The following is a 26,340-nucleotide window of genomic DNA, read 5'->3' as shown; positions in this document are numbered from 1 at the left end:
TTTCAATTAAAACTAAATTATTTCAAATGATCGATGATCACGTGGTGGCCTTGGCGAATGGCATGCCATGACGTTTAAGAATTTACATTTTCCTAGTAAACTCCAATAAGTCTTTATGCATGATGACCTTGGCATTAGAAATGATAACCTATACTATTAAGGGTCATAATAGACATAACATTACAATAAATTAGTTCGGAGTCATTTTGTTTGCAAAATTAAACAATTACTGATACCCATCTTCTCCATATAAACCTGGGATGATTTAAATGTTTCACCTTATATTTATCTGGAAAAAAACAACCAACATTGTTCTGATATTACTGAAGGTTTTCAATATTATTCTTAGCTCAAATTAAATAATCTTTGACCTATTGATTAACTAAATTATTTACAACCAGCTAAAGAACACTTTACCTATGGCCTCTGCAAAATGTTGAAATTATGCAAACTTTCGTTTATCGCATTTTGACCCTGTTGCATTTCAAAATTCTGGGAAAGGATATTAATAAAATTATTGTTAAAAATAAAATGGACAGATAAAGCAAATGATAAAAGACTTACATATTAGGTGTGTAACCAAATTTGTATGGATTTTTAAACAAGTTAATTTCATACGAAACAAACAATCTGCCTCGTAGAACAAGAAGATGAACATAACAAAAATTTATATTTATCAAGGGATAAACAAAAGTTGAGATTGGGGATTTGTAACCTTGATAACACTTGTTCTAAATAAAGGCATTCGATCTTGTGCAGTGTAGTGTAGTGAAGTGGCTTTAATAGAAAAACAGCAATGTTAACACATAAATATTACTATACCAGAGATTAACATAGGTTCGATGGATCTTCCCCAGATTTATACCCAGATAAAATTGTTGTAAAGACAAATTTTAGATTAATCGATAACAATTACTAACAATGTAATAAATAAATTAAACAACAATTATTTGATGTTATACTATTCTGTAAAATTGGGAATAGAAACTAAATAGCCAAAGAGGTATATGAGCCATTAATAAATTAATAGACAAATAAATGACTAATTTCAATTTCTGATGCATCAACGGATACTATAAAATATATAGATACTATAAAGATATGTTTATAAAGATATGAAGGCTCCAACTCAAAATTCGTACCAAAGAGTGACAAGTTGGGTTTTTTTTATTTTTGCATTTTTTTAAATATTATTCAACAATGAAAACTAGTCTCCCGCCTAGTGTTTTATTATTAGCGCTAATACTGTCAAACTTTTTAGTAAAGCTACTACTATTTTTAGTACATGGTACTTTATTTCAAATATTGTTAATTGACAATAATAGAACATCCTAGTATATGGGGTAGTTTAATTATCGACTTCTTTGTCATATTGCATGTATGATGAAGATAGACTAAGAATAAAAAGAAAAAGAAAAGAAATCTCAAAATTGCGTTTTCGACATTTATTACTTTTGATGCTTGTTCTAAAAAATCTGCTGCCTAAGCACATTGTGCTTGCATTGTATTGTTGTGTATACGGTAGGATCACCAATGTGTAGTGTATTACAATCTACTAAAATCAAATGAACATGGCTTCTTTCAACATGATATCGCAATGTTACTTACCAGAAAGATGAAGAACAGAATTTTGTAACAGATTTTAAAGATATATAATAGATATAGTGATTTTTTCTCAAAAATGCCTTTTAAAGTGCAAAAACGCTTTGAAATATATTCCTGCTTCGATTTTTTAAAAAAATTGTTTGATGAAAAAACAAATTATAATATCGAATATTCATTGTTGAAAATCACGTTTTCAACATTTATCATACCTGCCCAGTAAACAACATATTTAAATTAATTGTAATATTTTATTTTTAATCTGTGTTAAAAAGAAGACGAATATGCAAAATAAATTTTAATATTTTTACGCCGGTGATTCGTTTCAATGCTTATAGAGATGACTATGCAGATGTGAGTCTATTAATCCTAATCTATTATGTTATATTTTAGTTATTTAGTCAGTTCTTTACGTAGGTCATCTTTCAAACGGATATTTTTAACGTCAAACAACGTTTTTGGTTTCTTTCTGTCTTAAAAAAATATTAAAATATTCACAAATTGATTCATTGGATTTAATAATATACACATATATATGGAAATTATATATATACATATAGCTGTGGGTTATTCCAGTTTTGTGTTAATATTTTCGAACTTCCCATATTCGTCGTGAATTCTGAGTTCATATTTTATAATAATGAGTGGGGGAAAAAGTATTTTCAGTTTGTTCATGTTGTTCACGTCATTTATATACATTTTAAACACTAATTAAACATATATCCCGAGTTCCTAAGCTTTATGGGCCAAGAAAGTGTCAGTGTCCGGATTTGGGATGCAAAATAAATTTTTTATCATTCATGCATGCATCATCTCCACGATTTTTATTATATGTAAAATCTTTATATAAGATTGGGGAAAAAGTAGTTTCGGATTTACCGAATTGATGATTTTAAAGGCGCATATCTCTAGTGATACTTGTTCAATGAACCATTCTATAGCTCGTTTGAAAGGTAATAGTCTATAGAACATTCTAGATATAAAGGTATTGTTATCACAAGAGAGCTAGATCACAAATTCTCGGATCTTTTTGCAAATGCATACGAATCTTGATGCAATATTTTAAAAAAGGAAAGAACTGGAGTTGAAACAACGAAAATTCATTGATTAACTGGAAGAAAATCACAACTCTCAGTACATAATAAATTGCTATTATGTAAGGATATACTGAAACCTATATGGACATACGGAGTTCAATTATGGGGATGTTCCGCGAAAACTAATGTAAATACAGTACGAGTTTTCCAGACGAAAGCCCTGAAAAGTATTGTAGGTCCACCGAGATAATGGAAGACTAATTACTTATACCGGGATCTTCAGATACCGACTGTCACCCAGTAATTTAAACGAATTGCAAGGAGGTATGCACCCTTGAAAGGAATTATGTTGTATAAAAAACTAATTTTGCCAAAAAATGTGTTTTATTATGGTAGAACGGGGATTTTTCTATTGACCTAGATTTAATTTATAGACAAATTACAGGTTAGTCGATAACGACTACTAACAATGTAATAAATAAATTAAAAGGAAATTATTTGATGTTATACTTTGTTCGGTAAAATTAGGAATAGTTACTAAATAGCGCAAGAGGTTTATGGGTCATTAATAAACAAATAGACAAATAAAATAATTTGAAAAAAAAATTAAATTACTTTAATCACAATCCATTAAAGTATTTTAACTATAAATACTATGAAATACACAATAAAAAGAAAGTAAAAAGATATGTTTTGTCCATTGTACGTAATTCTAATTAGCACGCATTTTAACGATAAAAAATGCACACGCAGCCAAAAAACATTATGGTTCTTGTAATGGTTATTTGCGTTTTAAAATATTGCCGCTAAAGTGCACAGGTTAACATAAACAATTACCGATAGACAAATGACAGTTCGCCAGAAACTAATGGTGTTAACAGTTTCATTATTCGCTCGCAATTAAAATATACTTTATGTCGAACGATTACCGTCCAAACGTTACATCGGTTCACATACATTTCGGGTACAATTTACCTAACATGTACGAAAATAACACGAAACTTACACATATCCTGCTAAAATATTCAGGAGCGTGCTTTTTCCCGCCCCTGAAGGACCCATTATTGCCGTCAGTTCTCCTGACCGGAAAGATCCGTTTATTGACTTCAACAACTGCCGCCATCCTGTAAAAGAAGAATGATTATTGGTCGAGTGATTTTTTCATTCATGCTATTCGTCCTGGGTAGAATGTCAGTAGTATCGTCGTAAGAACGCAACAAAAACCTTATAATTAAATCATATTTGAAACATTTACTTGTTATTGTAGCATCAATTGAGTTAGTTTTGAGAAAAAATAGTTGTGCCTTTTAAATATGTGACAGAAGTTTGATCGATTAATTCATACTAGTGATCGTGACCCTGTGGTCAAAATTCGACAATCTATTACGTGAATCATGCTTCACTCATAATAGAATAAAGAAAATAATTTAAAAATTATATATTAACATTACGAAAACTATTTTTGACAATATTTTCAATATAACAGGTCAATCGAAAAGTCCCCGGCCTACCATAGTAAAACACGTTTTCTGGAAAAATTAGTTTCTTTTATTCAACATAATTCCCTTCAATGGTGATACGCTGATTATAGCGACCCTCCAACTTTTCGATACCACTTTTGTACCACGATTTGTCCATTGCTTCAAAATAGGCGTCAGTTTCGTTGATTATATCTTTATTCGACGAAAATTTATTCCCAGCGGGTATTCTTTTGAGATCTGAGAACAGGGAATAGTCGCTGGGGGCCAGATCTGGAGAATACGGTGGATGAGGAAGCAATTCCAAGACCAATTCAGGGATTTTTGATACGGTTCGTTGTCTTGGTGAAGCAGCACATTCTTTTTCTTCAAATGCGGCCGTTTTTCGGCGATTTAGGCCTTCAAACGGTCAAATAACACTATGTAATAGTCGTTGTTGATGGTACTTCCTTTTTTAAGGTAGTCAATGAAAATTATTACATGCGCATCCCAAAATACAGAGGCCATAACCTTGCAAGCCGACTGTTGCGTTTTCTGAAGCTTTGAAGCGGGTTCATCATGTACAGTCCACTCAGATGATTGTCGATTGGACTTCGGAGTGAAATGATGAAGCCATGTTTCATCCACTGTCGCATATCGACGCAAAAACTCGGGTTTATTACGTTTGATCATATTCAAGCACTTCTCTGAATCATCAACTCGTTGTTTTTGTTCAAAAGTGAGCTTGCGCGGCACCCACTTTGCACAGAGCTTTCTCATACCCAAATATTCGTGAATGATATGATATGTACACGTTCAGTTGATATCTTCAGAGTGTTTGATATTTTATTCAGCTTCAATTTATGGTAATTCAAAATTATTTTGTGGATTTTTAAATGTTTTCGTCGGTAACAACCTCTTTTGGGCGTCCACTGCGTTCACTGTCTTCGGTGCTTATTTCACCACGTCTAAACTTCGCATACCAATCCTTGATGGTTGATTTTCCTGGGACAGTATCCGGAAACTCGGCATCAAGCCAAGTTTTTCCTTTAACTGTGTTTTTCCCTTCAAAAAGCAATATTTTATCAACAGTGAAATTCCTTTTTATCAATTTTTTTCGCAATAACAAAAGTTGCTTTACTCAAAATGCTATAATTCACAAAATAATGATATGACAACTGTCAAATTTATACACGCACCTTTTGAGGGTAGCTGGGGAAGCTGTCATGTTTTTTCCCGGTAGTAAATTTACTACTATCCTTTTATGTAATATTTTGGGATTTCACCACTGCAGATAGTTAATCTTTAATTTGTCTCTAAGACAACAATTTATTAATAGTTTAGTATTTATAAACAAATAACGTTCTGTACTTTTATGAAAATTTGAGTTAAAACAAAATTCATATTAGTAGAGATTGAAGCCAACTATTCTTCTTTTTTGAATTTTGGTTCTAAAATCTTTTCTAAATATTTACTAAAAAAACCTTGTTGTGAAATCAATTAATTTTTGTGTTAAGAATAAAAAAATAATATAGTTTCTACTATTTTTCAAGAACAGGATAATCCTCTTGAAATGTCTATCACTCTAACATATATTATGTCATTTGTTATGTAGTTTAATGAAGATTTTAAGGTCCTTTGACCAAACTACTTCCTTACTAAAGAAATAGAAGTAGAATTCACGGTTTACTATTAATGAATATTATGTTGTTATTTAATATGAGGTAAAATTAGTGGCATGTTTACTATGCTATAAATCATGTGTTATATGCTACTCGATAGCACTTTCGCCAATTCGCAAATATGTATAAAATGCTCGATTTCGCCACGTTTATGTTTTATTTGTTTATGTAATTACAATTTATCTATTTTCCAGTAGTTCTTATGATACTACGGATAAAATTGTTCTGATTTTCAGGCAAAGGACATGAACATTACTTTTTTGGTTAATATATTTTTATCTACATTTTATTTTTACATTAACTTGAAGTCGACGAATGGATCTATGGGAACTTCTTACCTAGACTCCATAATAGTATGTTATGTTAATGTTCATTTATTAATTACTATTGTTGATTTGATAGGTCTCATAATTTACAAGCCAACAAGCATTTTCTTATATTTCAATTCGAATTCTTCTATTTTTTTAATATGCTACTTGTTGTTGTTATATGTGTCAATAGAACGCTTAGCTGCTGTCGTTAGCTCTTAATTTCCATGCCTGTGTCCATTTTTTATGCCGTCACTTGCTTACTGTAATTCTTTTGTTGATACCTTTCTTCTTTTGTAATGCTTTCCATTTGTAATTTTCAAAGTGTATTGGCCGATTTGAACAAAATCACAATTGTCAGTACATAATAAATTGCTATTATACAAGCAAGAATATACGAGAAAGAATATATACCTAGATTTAAGTTATTGTAAAGTCAAATTATAGCTACATATTTTCTATCAAATATCGTAGGAAGAATATTATTTTAATTTTACAATAATTCACTACAAACTATCAGAGAATAACTAATGTTTTTTCTTATTATTTTGTGTCATAGTTAAAATGCTCATTATCATAGTAACATAGATAAATTATTCAAAATATTTCCGACTGTATTTTTACATTGTATAAAACAATGACTGACGCAGTTAGTTTATTATTTAACAGTGCGTAATATAGTTAATTATGATAAAATTAAACGAAAATAATGCCATTGTATTATTTGATAAAGTACACATTTTGGTTTACCCGAAAAAAAAATTTAAAGATCTTTATCTGAACTGATGGTAACTGATTGAATAATACAACAAATCAAAACATAGTTATCATTAAAATCACGTAGAGTTTGATGGAGACTGAATCGTAGTTCTAGGCAGTGAAAAATTGTTGTGGCAACGATAAAGTAATGGTACGTTTGGTAAACCGAACTCTAAACTACTTTCTATATCTGTTTTGCTATCTAGTGGATATTTGCTGGTTTATTGAAAAAAAACTTTATACGCTCTGATTCGCTGAAATTGGCGAAAATACGTTGAAAGAAAAAAGTATTTTGAAAGGATATTTGGTAGATAAAGCACGGTCTAAGTTTTTGGCATCAAGACAAGATAAATTACACCGTTTTACCCACTAATTACATGCACTGATTTTAGCAGATAATAATTCACTTACCACAATTCTAATCTAATATAGAATGACACAAAAATGGGATTAAAAGCAGTTTGTAATTATCATGCTGATTTGTTGGCTCACGCGTTATTTTATAGACATTTCTATAACTATTTTCTATTTTAATATACATAATTGTTGGTTTATCATAGAAATTTTACATAAAAATAAATCAATTGGCCTTAAATCACATGATATAGTGGACCAATTTTTATTACCGAAGAATATACAGCTAGGAAATGTTTCAGACAGTAACTTAATTGTTTTAAGAGCATGTGGTAACATTATGTTTAAAACACTTGTTGTACACATCAATATTATTCAATCTAGAAAGAACTATTCAGTTATCAAGTCACAATATTCAACACCATTCATAATCTAGTGAAACATTTTAATAAAACTACTACTATTCTTGGAAGAATGTGAAGTATGTATGCAAACAGCCTAATATAATTGTTAAACTGTATGGTTTTGACATTTATCTACAAAAATTACAGTTTTACATTTAGTATTTTGAGTTGTGTACAGACGTTAACCAACGAAATCTCAAAATAGCGTTTTCGACATTTATTACTTTTGATGCTTGATTAAGATAAGCTGCTTGATAAGCACATTGTGTTTGCATTGTATTGCTATATATATGGTGGGATCACAAATATGTAGTGTATTACAATCTATTAAAAACAAATGAACATCGTTTCTTTCACCGTGATATCGCTATGTTATCGGAAAGATGAAGAAATTTTCTAACATATTTCAGAGATATATAATAGATATAGTGATTTTTTTCTCAAAAATGCCTTTTAAAAGTGCAAAAAAATGATGACAATACTTTTTTAGTTTTGAAACTATTTTAGTATATTCAAAATATTCCTGTGCCAGCTTAGTGGCGCAGTGGTAAAGGTAATGGGACGGTCCTCGTATTTTTGCGATAGCCGCGGGTTCGAATACTGCTGGGGCATGGTCGTAAATTTATGTTTGTGGTTGTTTAAAATTTGTGAATGTTCTAGGCAAGAGTGTAAAATCCGACAAGGAAAATGATCCCAGTCACGCCAGTAACCAGGCTGGGTAAGACCGGATGTCTTCTGGGATGATTTCTAAAGTTGGTCACTCGCCAGTCGGTAGGCTTAATGCTGAGGATCGTGATTCGGAGCCCACGTTAAGCTTTAGGCCCAGGCCAGATAAACCCAAAGTTGGTAAAAGGAGACTTTAAAATATATTTTAAAAAATATTCCTGCTTTGATATTTTTTAAAATTTGTTTGATGAAAAAACCAATTATAATATCGAATATTCATTGTTGAAAATCATGTTTTCCACATTTAGCACACCTGCCTAGCAAACAACATATTTAAATTAATTGTAATATTTTATTTTTAATCTGTTTTAAAAATAAGACGAATATATGTTTAGTTATTTAGTGAGTTGTTTACGTAGGTCATCTTTCAAACAGGTATTTTTAACGTATATGTTTATTTATCACTATATATGTATACATTATTAAATTTAGTGAATTCATTTTAGTTACATCTTTATAATAATGGGTGGGGGAAGAAGTATTTTCGATTTTTTCCAAGAAAGTATTAGTGTCCGTTTTTTTTGATACAAAATACACAATAATAATAAAAAATAAATAATAAATTCATGATGAAATAACAATTAATAAAGAAAACATTACTTTCTATTAACGCAACGCAACTCTTCAAAAACATATTGCAAAAAAAAAACGAATGGGTTAAAGTACGAATTATTTTAACATTCTATTAATTCATCGGATTCCCTCTGATGACTGAAAAAATCCTTCGCTGAAAACGATTTTGATGAGACCTAGAGGTAATAGAAACAGAAGAGGATTATTTTTCAGGTATTTTGAAAACACTGCAGTATAGATTTTAATTGAAAAAGAAATGGAAACCTTCAAAATCAGAACTATTCAAACATGGGCATCAACATTTCGACATATTTATCATATGTTTTCCCATATGATGAGTGATTCTTCATTTTGAGCCACACAGTACAGTAAAACTTCCATTGGGCGTGTCGTTTTGCAAATACTATCAGAAGAATGTAACAAAAAAATCAAAATTATTACATTACCAGCTGTTTTATAATCAACATCGTACGTTTATCAAAATTGATAGTCTATTAAGGACAGCTACAAAACTTGGGTCATTAAAATTGTGTAGAACAACAAGCGATATCTGTTTTTACGATCCTATTGTGGTGTTTTGTATTCAATTAAATGCTAAACAATCATGAATAGCATTATGTTACCATCATATAGTTCATAGAAGTCAGTAGGTAGAATTAATACCGCTAAATATTTGTGGTTATTTAAACAATTTCCGGCTATAATAATTAATAAAACAATGTTGTAATTCAAGTTCACGTAGGCTTAGAATTTTAAATTTATTATTAGATTCATTAATAGTATAAATGTTTCATATAAAATGTATATATGAAATTTATTTATTTATGTCCAAGTCCATTTAGGTTGTAATAAGTCCATATATCTATTACTTCGATAAATAAACCTATTTACTATTACTTTACTATTATTATTTACTATATATAAAAAATATGATGGAATTTAATTGTCCTGATCATTTCTATTAACTTTACATTGACTGATGATTCTTGGAATCCTTGGTATATTTATTTAATTTTGTACAATTTAATGAAATATAATTATAGTGTTAATTACCTTTTAAATATACAATAAATAATATATACATTAATTATGACATTCTATATTTTATTAAGAACAATTTTTTATTCTTATATGTTAAATTTGTTACTTGTTTCTGTATCAACAACATAAAATAACAAAACAATTTCAATAATAACAAAAATTGTTTTTCGTGTTATCACTATTTTTTGTACTATTAACAAAAACGTTCTAGTTAGAATGAACTTCAAGTTTAGTTTGTGAGAACATGTTAGGATAGTGTTTTGTTTAATTTGGAGTCTCAGTTGGAGATAAAAGCTTAAACAGAAATTTGTCGGTTCAGCAATAATCTTTCTTCTTATGAAATTACTTTATATTTTGCAATGTTTACATTGTCATAGTGAAAAGAAAACATTCCATGTCATTTTGTTTAAATAATTAAGAAAATTTTCCTTGCTGGCCCTTAGAACTTGTCCTTTTTGTACCAAGTAATTTAATTCTATTGTCTGTTAGAAATTCTACACCAATAATAATAATTATTGCATAGTAATCTTATTCAAAATGCCCTAAATTATTTATAACATCAATTATAATATTTCCAGTTTATGAATCTTAGACTGAGTGTTTTAAAAATAGTAGAAATATTGGTTTAAAATCTACATTTATTATAGTATGATGATTTGCCAATTGAAAATATATTATGGAATTTATTTGGTCTAGGAATTTCAATTAACTATAAATTGACTGATGATTCCTGGAATCTTTGGTATAATTGTTTTATTTTGTAAAAATTACATATTTTATTGACGTTAATTTCACTTAAATGAGCTGTTTTTAAAGAAATTATATTTTTTGTGCAAATTACCTTTTAAACATACAAAATTTAATATAAATATTAATAATGATGTTTCATATTTCATTAAAAACAATTTTTTATTCCTGTTTATTAAATTTGTTACTTGTTTAGGCAACAATAATATCAATAATAATAAAACAATGTTTGAATAATTTTTAGCTCTTAATAATAGGGCCATAAGTTTTTTACAAATAAGAAAATGTTTTCGTATTATCAAAGTCTTAAGCATGATATTAAAAAAAACATTTTGGTTGAAAATTACTTTAAATTTTTGTGAAAACATGTGAGGTTAGTTTTTTGTTTTATTTGGGGCCTCTTTGGAGCATCTCTTAGAAAAAAATTCTTAAAACAAACAAGTGTGGGTACAGTAATACTCTTTGTTCTTGTTAAGTTACTTTATATTATGTAATAATAACAGGAGAATTACTTTAAAAAATACCAAGAAAGGGAATTATAAAACTCACTAACAGCATTTAGATTAAAACATGTCCCAGGCATCAAACGAAGTAAAGACCTATAGGCTTATATCATTGCTGCCAGTAATATCTAAGGTTTTTGAAAGACCCCTGTTGAAAAGAATAAAACCGATCATAGAGAGAATAAACCTAATACCAACACACCAGTTTGGGTTTATTAAAAAGCATTCAACAATTGACCAGGTCCACCGAATAACAGATGTTATTGAAAAGGCTTACGAAAGTAAAAATATATGCTCAGCTATATTTTTAGATGTAACACAAGCCTTCGATAAGGTTTGGCATAAAGGCCTTGTCCATAAACTACAGAGAATGCTACCAAAACAACACATCGAACTATTAAAATCGTACATTACAATTACAATGTTTAAAGTTCAACTAGAAGGAGCTTACTCTACAATAAAAGAAGCAAAAGCAGGTGTACCACAAGTAAGTGTACTGGGACCAATACTTTAACACCTATATATTAAACCTATATGGACATACGGAGTTCAATTATGCTGCATGTTCTGCAAAGAGTAACATAATGAAAATACATATTTTTCAGAACAAAGTCTTGAGAGGTATTGTGAGCGCACCCAAATACTATAGGACTGATTACCTATATCGAGACCTTCAGATACCCACAGTCAGATAAGAAATCAAAAGAATTGCAAGGGGGCATGAGGAAAGACTCCATTCTCATGAGAATATTGAAATATTGCAGCTTTTGGATACCACCAGAACAGGACTCAAAATAATCAAACCATCTGAGCTTGTGTAGTGTTGTCTAGTGAGGTGCATATATTAAAAAATACAGCAGTGACATGTATAAACATTATTTCACCAGAGACTGAGATAAGGACGATGGGTTCTCCTAGTTATATGTATATATATATATATATATATATATATATATATATATATATATATATATATATATATAATGGAATTCATTTGCTCTTTTAGATTTAGTTAATTTGCTCTTTTAAATTATGATTCTTGGAATGAGATTAATAAAATAAAAAAAATTACTTGTCACATTAATGAATTGTTTTTAAATAAAATATGTTTTTGGTACTTTAAATATATAAAAATTAAAATAAATGTTAATAATGAGGCTTCATATTTCATTAAAATCATTTTTTTATTCTTGGCAAATTTAGTAATGCCAAATATAGTGCTAACAAGTAACGTTTCAGAAAAATAACATCAATAATAACAAAACATTTTTGGACTATAAGTTTTTTCACCTCTGAAAATACTTTCATGTTATCAGCAACTTCAGCATGAAGTTTCTAAAAATTCAAATATTTTGGGTGAGAGGTGGTTTTAGTGATTTTTTTATTTGGTGCCAATGAGACTCAATGGGAGATATCTAGCACAAGATCTTAACAATTCTGTTTAAATAATGGCATCATGCTACTTGTTGGCCTTTAAGGCTTGTTTTTTTTCAAAATGCCTTAAATTGTTTATAACCTTTACAGTATATGAATATTAGATTGAGTAAGTTAAAATTAACATAAACATACATTTTAAAGCGATTTTTATTATATTATTATTATTTAGTATATAAAAATATTTAATGGGAATTATTTGTTCGTTAAACTTTAAATTCATAGATGATTCTTGGCATTTTTGGTATAAGTGTTTTATTTTGTAAAAATTACTTATTTCCTTGACTCTAATTTCACTCATTTGGTAGTAATTATTTTTTAAGTATACAAAAATTAATATGAATGTTGTTAATGATGTTTCATAATTCATTAAAAATAATTTTTACTCTGGTTTACCAAATTTGTTACTTATTTTGGAAACAATAATATTCATAGTAACAAAAGAATTTTTAAATAATGTCTAAGGCATATTTTTCTTATTATCAATATATTCAGCATATTATTAAAAATATTAAATATTCTGGTTGGAAATTGCTTGAAGCTGTATTTGTGAGGTTAGTGTTTATAGTTAATTTTTACTCTGTTTTACCAAATTTGTTACTTATTTCGGAAACAGTAATATTAATAGTAACAAAAGAATTTTTAAATAATGTCTAAGGCATATTTTTCTTATTATCAATATATTCAGCATATTATTAAAAATATTAAATATTCTGGCTGGAAATTGCTTGAAGCTGTATTTGTGAGGTTAGTGATTATAGTTAATTTTTACTCTGTTTTACCAAATTTGTTACTTATTTCGGAAACAGTAATATTAATAGTAACAAAAGAATTTTTAAATAATGTCTAAGGCATATTTTTCTTATTATCAATATATTCAGCATATTATTAAAAATATTAAATATTCTGGCTGGAAATTGCTTGAAGCTGTATTTGTGAGGTTAGTGATTATAGTTAATTTTTACTCTGTTTTACCAAATTTGTTACTTATTTCGGAAACAGTAATATTAATAGTAACAAAAGAATTTTTAAATAATGTCTAAGGCATATTTTTCTTATTATCAATATATTCAGCATATTATTAAAAATATTAAATATTCTGGCTGGAAATTGCTTGAAGCTGTATTTGTGAGGTTAGTGATTATAGTTAATTTTTACTCTGTTTTACCAAATTTGTTACTTATTTCGGAAACAGTAATATTAATAGTAACAAAAGAATTTTTAAATAATGTCTAAGGCATATTTTTCTTATTATCAATATATTCAGCATATTATTAAAAATATTAAATATTCTGGATGGAAATTGCTTGAAGCTGTATTTGTGAGGTTAGTGTTTATAGTTAATTTTTACTATGTTTTACCAAATTTGTTACTTATTTCGGAAACAGTAATATTAATAGTAACAAAAGAATTTTTAAATAATGTCTAAGGCATATTTTTCTTATTATCAATATATTCAGCATATTATTAAAAATATTAAATATTCTGGATGGAAATTGCTTGAAGCTGTATTTGTGAGGTTAGTGATTATAGTTAATTTTTACTCTGTTTTACCAAATTTGTTACTTATTTCGGAAACAGTAATATTAATAGTAACAAAAGAATTTTTAAATAATGTCTAAGGCATATTTTTCTTATTATCAATATATTCAGCATATTATTAAAAATATTAAATATTCTGGATGGAAATTGCTTGAAGCTGTATTTGTGAGGTTAGTGATTATAGTTAATTTTTACTCTGTTTTACCAAATTTGTTACTTATTTCGGAAACAGTAATATTAATAGTAACAAAAGAATTTTTAAATAATGTCTAAGGCATATTTTTCTTATTATCAATATATTCAGCATATTATTAAAAATATTAAATATTCTGGATGGAAATTGCTTGAAGCTGTATTTGTGAGGTTAGTGTTTATAGTTAATTTTTACTATGTTTTACCAAATTTGTTACTTATTTCGGAAACAGTAATATTAATAGTAACAAAAGAATTTTTAAATAATGTCTAAGGCATATTTTTCTTATTATCAATATATTCAGCATATTATTAAAAATATTAAATATTCTGGCTGGAAATTGCTTGAAGCTGTATTTGTGAGGTTAGTGATTATAGTTAATTTTTACTCTGTTTTACCAAATTTGTTACTTATTTTGGAAACAGTAATATTAATAGTAACAAAAGAATTTTTAAATAATGTCTAAGGCATATTTTTCTTATTATCAATATATTCAGCATATTATTAAAAATATTAAATATTCTGGATGGAAATTGCTGGAAGCTGTATTTGTTAAGTTAGTGTTTAAATTAATAAGTTTTATTTGGTGCCGGTGAGTCTCAGTTGGAGAATAAGCTAAATATGAAAACAGAAAGTCCAGAAAGATTCGTTTTTTTGTTGCAGTTTTGACATTGTCACAGTGAAAAAGGGTTGTGCCAACTCCATATTATGGGCATTTTTTTTATGGTCTGTCAGATATTATGGGTCGGTTCCACATATTCGAAACATTTTATAACTATTGCACAAACCTGTTAAAAATTCTCTATATTATACGTAACATAATTCTAACCTTTTCCAGTGTAGGAATCCCGGATAGAGTACGTTAAATCCTGGAAATCGATGTCGACTGGAGCTCGTTTCGCGATTCGATTCAGCTGTTTCAAAGGAACGTCGCAACGTAGCGGTACCCGCTCTTCTTCCGCTCGTTCTGCCATCGTACCACCGACTATGTGCCCAGCTCGGTACCGTAGCACTGCAGAACTGTTAAAGGTAGCGGCGATTGTTGTTGGTGATGCGCGAAATACCGTTTCCTGCTGCTGTGGAGTGTCGATTGGGAACGGAATCGCTTTCACTGGGCGGCCGGGGTACTAGCGGCGGTACTGTCGCTTTCTTTTCATTGTTGACGGATCGTGCTCGAGCCGGTACCAGGGATAGCGTTGTGTCGGTTTACGACGAGTTCATGAATCGCAGATAACGAAATAGCAATAAAGATAAGCGAAAAAATAATTTCCACTGATAGTACTTTATTATATTTTTAATAAAACCCGTTTATTGTACAGTCTTTTTAAGGTTTTTGATAATCAGCAAGCCTTCAGTTTGTTGATCTGATACCCCTATTAGTTCACAGGGTAGTGTCCTGGAACTATTCCTATTAAAGAACAAAAGAAACAGTTCTTGGAATATTTACCAACACAGTTATTATGGTAAAAGACATATATCTGTCTAGATCTGTAGAAAAGGTACAAGTTGCAGTCAACAAAATCCTCAAATTATATCACTTGCCGGACGTTTGAGTTCTCAAGCAGAATCAGTGATATAACTCGTCATTCTTCTTGATGGTAGGTTAAAATGGAAACATCACGTTAGACAAAAAGCAGAGCAGATTATACTTAAAATCAAAGAACCGCTCAGGTTAGTCGAAAGACACACTTGGCTTTGCCTAATATTAAAAAAAATTGTATCAACGACACTGTCATTAATGATTCTAGCTCGACCAAAAGTCCAGTCATCCCAACCCTTCTTCTCAACCATCTCGTGTCTCCAAAGTCTCTACAAACTATGATGGGCAAACTTCAAACCAAAAATTATTATCCAATTTAAAAAACTCCCGCATACGCAGCTCGCGAAACTGGCAAACATCATTAATTCCATCATGAGCTGCAACATTTCCCGGCCTCTTCGAATCTGACTACAGGCTTATAAGCCTTCGCAGTGCTATTTCGAAGCTTGCTGAGAGGGCAAGCTCTCGGCTCTTAACTTCCTCACAAAGGAAAACAACATTATTCCCGACGAACAATTCGGTTTTTAAATGCAGTAGCAGTAGTGACCCACAGGGGTCAACTGTGAGGCGGTTTCGGTTTAGTGTATTGTCACTCCAGGGCAAGTCTTCGTGATCAGGTATGCGTCATGTATTCCACCGCCTGGTTATAGGCTAGAACAAAAGAAAATCTATTTGGATTTGTAAAACATCAAACTAACTAGTAATCCAACGCTGTCCAAAGTGTTCTGCAATTGTTGCAAAAACTTACCTATTTTTCTGTCCGCAAATTTGGTAATCACTTTGTCATTAAAATTGTCTCTTTCGGAAATAGACTGTTTTTTAATAGATAGAATGGAAAGAGCTGTTGATGTGGTCATGTCTAGTCTCCTTCTCCTAGATAGTTTGTTATTAACAATTTCATAGTAGATGGTGCACCATTTGATATTCAGCAATAATTTCTTGAATAAATAAATGACAGTTCGTAGTCCTTCTTTATCAAATGTGGCATAAAAGTCAGATATGAAGGTGAATTTATCCTCAGGAAATTTACCGCAATATTATCCAAAGTATTCTGAAAAGAAAAGTAGTGCAACTACTAGATGTTCTTTAAAAAAATCGAACTTTTCCACAATTAATTATAACATCACGCACCTTCGGTGACAAAATTTACTGTTGCCTGGACGATTGCGTTTATTTTCTGGTGGCTAATGACTTATTGTATCTGACGCTTCACTAATGATGTTATCAATATTCTTTAGAACTCCAGTAGATTCCGGAAAGTTAGTCAATAATTGAAGATTGGATCATTTGTACGGCGAATACAGGCTGCTATACTACAGAGTATTTTTATAAAGTACTGATCTTCTGTTTCATCCATATACTCACTCAATGGGATGGTTTCTATTTTCGAACACAACATTAATAGTTCCAACGGCTTGAAGCGCCGTGAGTGTCTCGTCTGTTCACAACTTTTACATGTTGGGGTCATTATTAAAAATAATAGGAATGCCTTGTAGATTGCCAAAAAATACATGTACTTGCTTATTTGTGGAAACAGCCTTAGACACAATTAAATTTAATTGGTGTGCATAATAGTGTACATAGTGATCAAAGGGTTACTCTTTTTTAATTAATGCTTGAATGCCTGTATGTTAGCCACTTATCACCACTGTTCCATCCTAGCTTGGTGCGATCAGCTTGTTGTGTGAATTGTGACTTAAATGATCTATAACTCTTAAAATTGTTTTAATAAGTGTTTCTGCATCACATTTTGCAGGGACTAAATAATTCCATAAATGCCCAACTGACTCACCATCCTGAACATATCTAAATATAACTACCAGATCGAATTTTGTAGCAACATTAGTTGTTTCGCCCACTATGATCACCAAAAATGATGAATTATTAATTTCAGCTCAGACATCAGCTCTATTACACACAATCAGTACATTCAAATTTTAAATTTATGGTCTTTTAGCTCGTGTTTAGAAAAGCAGGAAGCTATTAACTAGTATAATTATATAGCACATAATTTTCTACGCATAATCAGTCTTTCAAATAATAAACAAAATGTCAAGCATTCAACATTGCTATTGTGTTAATATAATATAATATTATTTAAAGTTATAGTTCATATAACATTTGGATCAGTAGTGTAAATCAGTAGTTTCTACTATCTACCCTAATAGGAGTCATAACTAGATATAAGAGAAACTTATATTGCAAAGTATCGATACATTAGCATATGATTAATTGATTTAATAAGCGATTCCTCCATTAGAATCGATTAATTAGTAATTTAACGGTATTACTACGCCATACCGAATGTATACTTATCCTTTCTATTAACCAACATGTCGTCTATTAACAGTTACATTAATTATATTGAAAATTTTTATAGTTTTTAGAACCAAATAGCTTTGTTTAACATTCCAAATTATCAATTGTTATAGGTTTTTGAATATTTAGTTTTTAGAATGAAACAGCTTTGTTTAAAATTTTAAAGCATAATTTCATAAAATGTGTCTGCTTTTTTTGTAACATTGTAATTTTTAAAAAATACGTAGCCTTAGTAGTTATATTGTAGATAGATTCCTTGGTTATATTCATTTTGGGTTAACCCTTTCAACTTTTTTATCGTCATATTGAATTTTCTCCTGTTTTCTTCAGTTCTTAATTGTTTCCAATACTTCTGCTTCTTTTTTCATATATTTTTACTGAACTGTACAAGTCATATAGTTTTTTTTTGGGTTATATCACTGTGGCACATCAAGTGGCCTTTATATTTATTGTTATATTTATTTCTTTTTATATATTTTAGTCTTCAAAACAAGAATCAACAAGAATACCATACAGAATCGTACGAACAATCATACAGATACTACGCACACATATTTTATATTTATGCTAGATGACCAAATGAAGTTCGTATCATCAACATCTCGTATCATCGTATCACTAATCTTGCAAAGTTCTCCAACAATACCAATAACTACTTCTTAGATTGTCAGTGAATAAAACCTCCTCGAGTATTCACCAACAGGTGTTTTTTTTAATACTTAAAGTCTCCTTTTTATCAACGAGGGCTTATCTGGACTGGGCCTATAGTTTAACGTGGGCTCCGAACCACGGTCCTCGGCTTTAAGCCTACCAACTGGCGATGTAATGGTGGCTGGGATGTGGTGTAATATTCTTAATAGAAATTTGAACGTTTTCCAGAACTTTGAATGTATGATATTGCATATTTCTCTTATCTAATTACTTTATCAAAATTTTAAAGAACTCAGCATCGAGCACCTGTAGTTTTATAGTTCATTGTATTGTCAAAACTATCTGTTTTAACAGTATAATTATTTGTAATACTCTTCAATAGGTTGTGAATGGGTTTGTTTATTCATAAAGATATTGGTGGTGGTTTGGGCATTGGTTTTTCTTAACTTGGTTGTACGTGTGCTTCACTTTCTTCTGATAGTCAATAACCGCTGCTCCTAGTCTGTTTTTGTAGAAAATTTCTGGGTTTGCAGTACATTACATCAGTGACTGTATTGATACGGAAGCTGGGTTTGCTATTTTAAATTTATTTGTTAATATTTTATTTTTTGATTGTAGGTGATCACTGGATATTATTGCTGATTTGGAGGATACTTTTATTTATATCCGCAGTTCTGATATTATTCATTTTGTTTTTAAACAATCTTATTCGGATGTAATGAAAACCCTATAAATTAAAGAATACTGGACGGACTTTTTTAATGCGTGATGAAAATTACCTGAGTAGTGAACGAGTGAGAGGGGTTTCTTCTGTTTTCTAATAGATAAGAACCCCTAGTATAGCTTTGAATCGCCGTTGTTCAAGTCACATCTTCTTTCGGTAAAGTAAAATAGTTTTTTAAGTAAAATTAAAAAAATCTTGTTTAATACTTTTTCACAAAATATAACTTGCGCGGTCGGTAGGATTCCGGAGTGATCATAAGGCTGTTCTCTTTTAATTTTTTTCAATTAACTGGAATTGAAATTCCTATTATGTGGTCTACTTCTGTCAACGATGCAGATTTCTTCTTTTTTGTTTTGGTTACTGCTAGTATTCTAATCAATCTCAACCTCTTCAAATCCTTCCTTCCAGTTCCCTTTCCTTCCCTGTCAGTCCTTGCACGTTTCAGGATATTGTATTAGGTTTTTAATTTCAAAAATTCCTATTTTGGTAATTTCAAGTTATTTTCTTTATTCTTCATTCTTCCTATCGTTGAGCTTATTCTTATAATCATGTCCTTCTGTTGCCTTTTTCATTCATTATGTCCTTACTAGCGTTGGGAACTATCTGAAAACAGTCGATAGTAAAAAAATAGCAATTACTATTTACAAAATAGTAATTACTATTTTCAGTCAAATGCATGGTTCCACCGTTTTGTTCAATTTGTGATGTCTGACGAAGATGTCCGAACGCTTTCCTGTATAAATTGCGAGAGAGGAAAGGACGAAGATAATTGCTTGGAGTAGTTAAAGTTATATGTGCTTATATTTTCCAACGGAAATAAGCGAGACGAAGATGTACATATTCCTTGACGTATTAACTTTAAAAGAGAAAAGGAAAAAAATAATTACTGAATACTATTAACATGCAATTAATAATTTCATTTTAAACGAAGTAGAAATACTTTTATATTTGAATATTCTGTGGATCTTAAAAAGGAATGGAATTTCTCTATGGAAAGGAATAATACACCACAAATGTTTTATCGTATTTTATGTTCATTGCTATTTTCAAATAATATACTATAATAAATATAGACAGTACAATAGAACCTAAACAAAACCAAAAAACTAAAGATGTACAATAACCATAAATACTAAATAATATTTAAACATATACCTAATCATAGAAAAAAAATTATGACATAATTAAAAATGATCGCACAATAACTACTTGAGCTTTTTTAAATAAAGTAAATGCTTTATTTATTATTGCACGGAAATATTTTTTAACAAAAATCGAGAGAGTAATCAAAATAATACCTATTATTGCCATAGAAACCCTATGGTGTTTTTACCGTATTACATTAACAATCTTAAAAAATATCGTTCCAAAATGCTACTATATTAATATACAATATATTGTTATTTACAAGCAAACTACTAAAAAAATCATAAAACTATATACATGACATATAAATCTATGTAAGCATAAATTGAGTGCATTTTTGTCAAGGTTGCGGCTAGGACGACAGAGCCAGAACGTTAAAAATCAGTCTAATGAAGCCAGTAGATCCAAAAATAGTAACTAAAAGTACACGATCGAAACAGTTGATAGTAAATAGTAACAAAATCAGCCGGACCAAAAATAGCTACTGAAACAGTCGATAGTAAAAATTAGTCAATTACTAATCAGTCGATAGTCGATTTCGGTCGATAGTTCCCAACACTAGCCTTTACCTTTTATCGCTTTGCCGCCTTATATACATAAATACTAAATCAGATACACAAAATTGTTCAATTTATTTCATTCTGTATCCGTTTCCATACAGAAGTACACCGTTCGAACTTACTTTTTAACTTTGCTGTAAAAAATAGCGATCAAACGTAACATCTGGTTAAATAATGGGGGGGAAAATGAGGTAATCCCCTTCGATGGAGTGTTCATCTCCCGTTCGTGCTGACTAAAAATCAAAAAACATCATTTTATCGAACGACGCCATCCGGGAACGTGACCAAATAGAGAAACATTTTATTTACCTATCGCAAATAAAAATTGTTTTCATCTGATCTGGTTTTTTTAATATTTTTATTCGATTGCAATTTATTATTATTTATTAAACAATATTGCATTTATATATAACAGGTTAATTGAAAAGTCCCCGGCCTGACACATAGATGGCGCTACTAGAATTAAATCCATATGTTTTTTAGTTAGCCCTAACCATCCTTAGATGCATGTAAAATTTGACAACTGTCGGATCATTATTTTGTGAATTATAGCATTTTGAGTGAAGCATCTTTTGTTATTTTGAAAAAAAATGGATTTTTTTATTATTCTTCGTTATTCCATAATCTGCCCTATTGGCAATAACTATTTCTTATGACTATATTATATATATACATGGCATGTAGAATATCACTTCATTAAGTAATCTTCTGTATAAAATATTATCTTAATTAATTAGTCTAAAGTCTACATATGTCCAGTAATCAGATCAGGTGGTGTTAAACGTTTTATTCTACGCACTTCACTATCACGTCGCATATTTAGCTGATTAGCGAGTACATTGGGATGCACCGACACTCTTTCAAAGTACTTCACACAAACACGTTGAATTACACTCGTTATAGGTTCTAGAGGAATATCGCGTTGTATCACTTTATTTGAAATATGGTACGGAGCATCAACAATGGCACGCAACACCTTATTTTGGAACTGTTGAATGATGGATATATTAGATTTGCTAGCGGTACCCCATAGTTGGATTCAATATGACCAAATGGGCTTGAGTATAAACTCATACAGCAATACCTTGTTATCTAATGATAACTTGGATTTGCGCCCGATGAGCCAATACATTTGATGCAATTTAAGTCCAAGTTGTTTCCGTTTAGAGAGTATGTGCTTCTTCCAGGTTAAGCGTCGATCTAAGTGCATACCAAGATATTTAACATGCTCTGCTTGGGGGAGTTGATGATGATTGATATTCACTAGTGGACATGTTTTTCTACGCAGGGTAAACGTTACATGCGTGGATTTTGTTTCATTGGCTTTAATGCGCCATGTTTTCAACCATAATTGTATTTGCTCCAGGTGGGTTTGTAGGTTTGTTGATGCTGTGACTGGACCTTCATGGGATGCTAAGATGCTATCCTAATTCGGAATGTTCATCGCCTTGATTTACAATAAAAGTCTATCAGTGAGATACGACTTTAGTAACTGATAGTCCGGATGAGGGAGAAGTTTTTTTAGATTAACCTGCAAGCCCGTAAGCCATACTTTGTCAAAAGCCTGAGATATGTCTAGAAAAGCGGCCGAACAATATCTTTTGGCATTTAGGTCAGTGTTTATTTTGTTCACAAGTCTATGCACTTATTCTATAGTCCCATGCTTATTGGAAAGCCAAATTAATGTTCTGGCATAATTTTTCTTTTTTCTATTGTATAGTTTAGCTTCTTTGTAGTATAATATATATATATATATATATATATATATATATATATATATATATATATATATATATACGGTTATAAACTTATAGGTCGGTAGGAGGTCACATCTTCTGCTATTTTTCTCTGCTATAGTTCTTTTAAAATTTACCAGTAATTAGGTCATAACCAGGAGCTTTTTTAATATTAATCTCTAATAACAACAAGGCAGAACACTTTCAAGAATTCTTTGGTACGCTAGGTAATAGATTTATAGCCGGAGGAGATTACAATGCAAAACATTTAATGTGGGGTTCAAGAATAATAACCTCAAAAGGTAGAGAACTGCTAAAAGCAATAAAGACAGATAATTTACAAAATATCTCTACTGATGAACCGACATATTGGCCTTCAGACAGAAATAAAAAAGCAGATGCTATAGATTTCTGTATTACAAAAAATATTGATACAAAAAAGTGTCATGCAGAATTATGTTTCGACCTATCTTCTGATCATTCACCAATAATAGTAACAATTTCTCCAAAAATTACCATCAAAGATAAACCCCCTTCTCTGTGCAATAATAGAACTAACTGGCCCTTATTTATAGAAAACTTAGACCGAAACATCTCTCTAAACTTACCGCTAAAAACTGAAATGGATATAAAAATAGCAGCAATAAACCTTACAAAAAATATACAGGAGGCAGCATATTCCGCGAAAAAATACAAATATATCATGTACAATACAGAAAAAGATAGCAGAAAAAAGAAAATTACGACGGAATTGGCAACAGCAAAGGACTGAAGAGATTAAAAGAAAATTTAATAGGGCCATAAAAGAGCTGAAAGAACTAATCCAAATTGAACAAAACCAAGGCATTCAAGAATACCTAGAAAACTTGACACCAACTGAGTCTACAGACTATTCGTTGTGGAAAGCAACAAAAAAGCTTAGGAGATCCCAGCAGCATAACCCACCTATTAAAACAAACGAAAATAATTGGGCGAGAAGCAATAAAGAGAAGGCCGACATTTTCTCAAAATACTTAAAAAATGTTTTCAAACCTTTCCAGTCTCAGCTCCATAAAGATGAGGAAAATAAAATTACTAGTTTTCTAGATTCGCCATTTCAAATGGACTTGTCGCACGAGAAATTAACGGTGAAAAAAGTTAAACAAACAATAATGAGAGAGATTATAAAAATGGATAAAAATTGATTTCGCGTGTTGATCAAATATAGCTTTTCGAGTATGTATATATATAATATTCTCCAAAAGTTCATAAAGTAGTTAAAATTATGTATTTTTGTAAATATTTATATTACGCTATTAACAAAAATTAAAGACAAGCAATTGACAAGAAGAAACGCACATCAAATATTTAACTACCAGATAAACTATAATGTTATATTCAACAATCAATGATAAAAAAAGTTGCTTCACTCAAAATGCTATAACTCACAAACTAATGATCAGAGAGCTGTCAAATTTATACACGCATCTTTTTTGAGGGTTAGGGCTAACTAAAAAAGATATGGATATAATTCTAGTAGCGACATCTACGTGTCAGACTGGGGACTTTTCAATTGACATGTTATATATTATTAGTCAACAACACACAATTTCCTGGAAATTTAAATTTGCTTATTGTTTTCTGTATTATCCTGGGTATACGAATATATGATCTAGAAATAAATGTAATTATTTTTAAAACCCAACACAATTCAGATACAAATAAAGCAATGGTGAAAATACAAATATAAATAATAATAAGAACGAAAACGTAAGACCGTTAAACTATTCGACAGCTAAATCCAAATTCAACGGCACAGTATTTTTCTATATTAACAGACAAGTTGAGACAAAACGTTAGGCATCCATCAGAGGGTGTGATGGCAGAAAAAACGGCGTTTTACCAAGTTAATTTGATCATGTAATCGCAATTTCCTACGATGTTGTCTCGTTTTTTTTAAATTGCCAACACAGAGACGCCTCTCGGCCAATCAAGAAACCTACGAAATTAAGATACTCTAAATTTAGACGTCCGACGAAAAACAAAAACCTGTACAGGACTAATTCTGATTCTGATTTAAATTCTATGTCGTTTGGATTCCGTTCAGATAACAAGAGAACGTCGTATAATATAAGAATCATCAAATAATCTCGATTTTGTTTTGTGAATTCAAGGTTTCGTCGTGTGTTTATAAACATTTTTATTCGTGGATAACCGTTCGTTTTTTTGAATGACCCTGGTAGGGTGGTTTCTTTTGTTTAAGATTCTTTTTGTTAATTTTTGTCAGTTGTTATCAAAATTACTGCATTAAAAACCAAAACTCGAAGGTATTTGCTGACTCTAGTCTACATTGAACAGCAGTTTTGTTTGAGTGAAATAAATCTGAAGAAACATAAACATGCTTTTGTTTTGCAAATTCAAGATTTAATTGTCGTTAGTGTTTTGAATGGTATTGGCAGCATGGTTTCTTTTGTTTGAGTTTCTCTTTGTTAATTATTATCAGATGTTATCAAAATTATTATAATAAAAATCAATATTCACACTTTTTTGTCGATGAATATGTTCTGTTTCTGAATATGTTCACTCCAGTCGCCAATTTCAGCAGTAATTTTGTTTGAATTAAATTGGACAAGTAAAATGTTTAAAAAAATATATTGTCTTTGTCCAAAATATGCTTTTTATTTTTTTAAATAATTACTAAAAATTCAATCTGAACAATACTTGTTCAATGAGAGATAACCTATTATGAAGATATAGGTTACTAACGGGTCAATTGAAAAGTCCCAGGTCTGCCATAGTAAAACACATTTTTTGGCAAAATTGGTTTTTTTATTCAACATAATTCCCTTCAATACTGATTATAGCGACCTTCCAACTTTTCGATACAATTTTTGTAGTACGATTTGTCGTGTTTGCTTCAAAATAGGCCTCAGTTTCGGCGATCGCCTCTTCATTCGACGAAAATTTTTTCCCAGCCAGCATTCTTTTGAGATCTCAGAACAGGAAATTGTCGATGGGGGCCAGATCTGGAGTATACGATGGATAAGGAAGCAATTCCTATCCATCAGCCTAATTCATGGATATTTGCCATCGTTTTCACTAACTTGTGACACGGTGCATTGTCTTGGTGAAGCACCATTTTCTTTTTCTTCAAATGCGGCCGTTTTTCGGCGATTGAGTCCTTCAAACGGTCTAATAACGCTATGTAATAGTCGCTGTTGATGATCCTTCCGTTTTCAAAGTAGTCAATGAAATTTGTTCCATGCGTATCCCAAAATACAGACGTCATAGCCTTGCCAGGCGACTATTGCGTTTTCCCACGC

General features: G+C 30.4%; 2 protein-coding genes across 2 annotated transcripts in view; one reads left to right on the top strand and one right to left on the bottom strand.

Moving 5' to 3' along the window:
* The window catches only part of LOC143205236 (ATP-binding cassette subfamily G member 4), a 35,505-nt gene extending 20,169 nt beyond the window's left edge, over positions 1 to 15,336 (bottom strand). Inside the window, exons 1-2 of the mRNA XM_076418406.1 lie at positions 15,192 to 15,336; positions 3,646 to 3,763 (exon numbers count right to left, since the gene is read on the bottom strand). Of these exons, the coding sequence (XP_076274521.1) occupies positions 3,646 to 3,763; positions 15,192 to 15,336 (263 nt within the window). The remainder of the gene's footprint in view (positions 1 to 3,645; positions 3,764 to 15,191) is intronic.
* LOC143205244 (uncharacterized) overlaps positions 1 to 26,340 on the top strand; it is a 95,742-nt gene that overhangs the window by 28,581 nt on the left and 40,821 nt on the right. The gene's annotated exons all lie outside the window — the stretch shown is intronic.

The sequence above is a fragment of the Rhynchophorus ferrugineus genome, unplaced genomic scaffold (genome assembly GCF_030347505.1).
Source record: "Rhynchophorus ferrugineus isolate W39M unplaced genomic scaffold, kcgeb_rfMv2 rfM11, whole genome shotgun sequence".
NCBI classification, from domain to species: Eukaryota; Metazoa; Arthropoda; class Insecta; order Coleoptera; family Curculionidae; genus Rhynchophorus; species Rhynchophorus ferrugineus.
The sequence above is the reverse complement of the archived record's forward strand: the minus strand, read 5'-3'. Positions and strand labels throughout refer to the sequence as shown.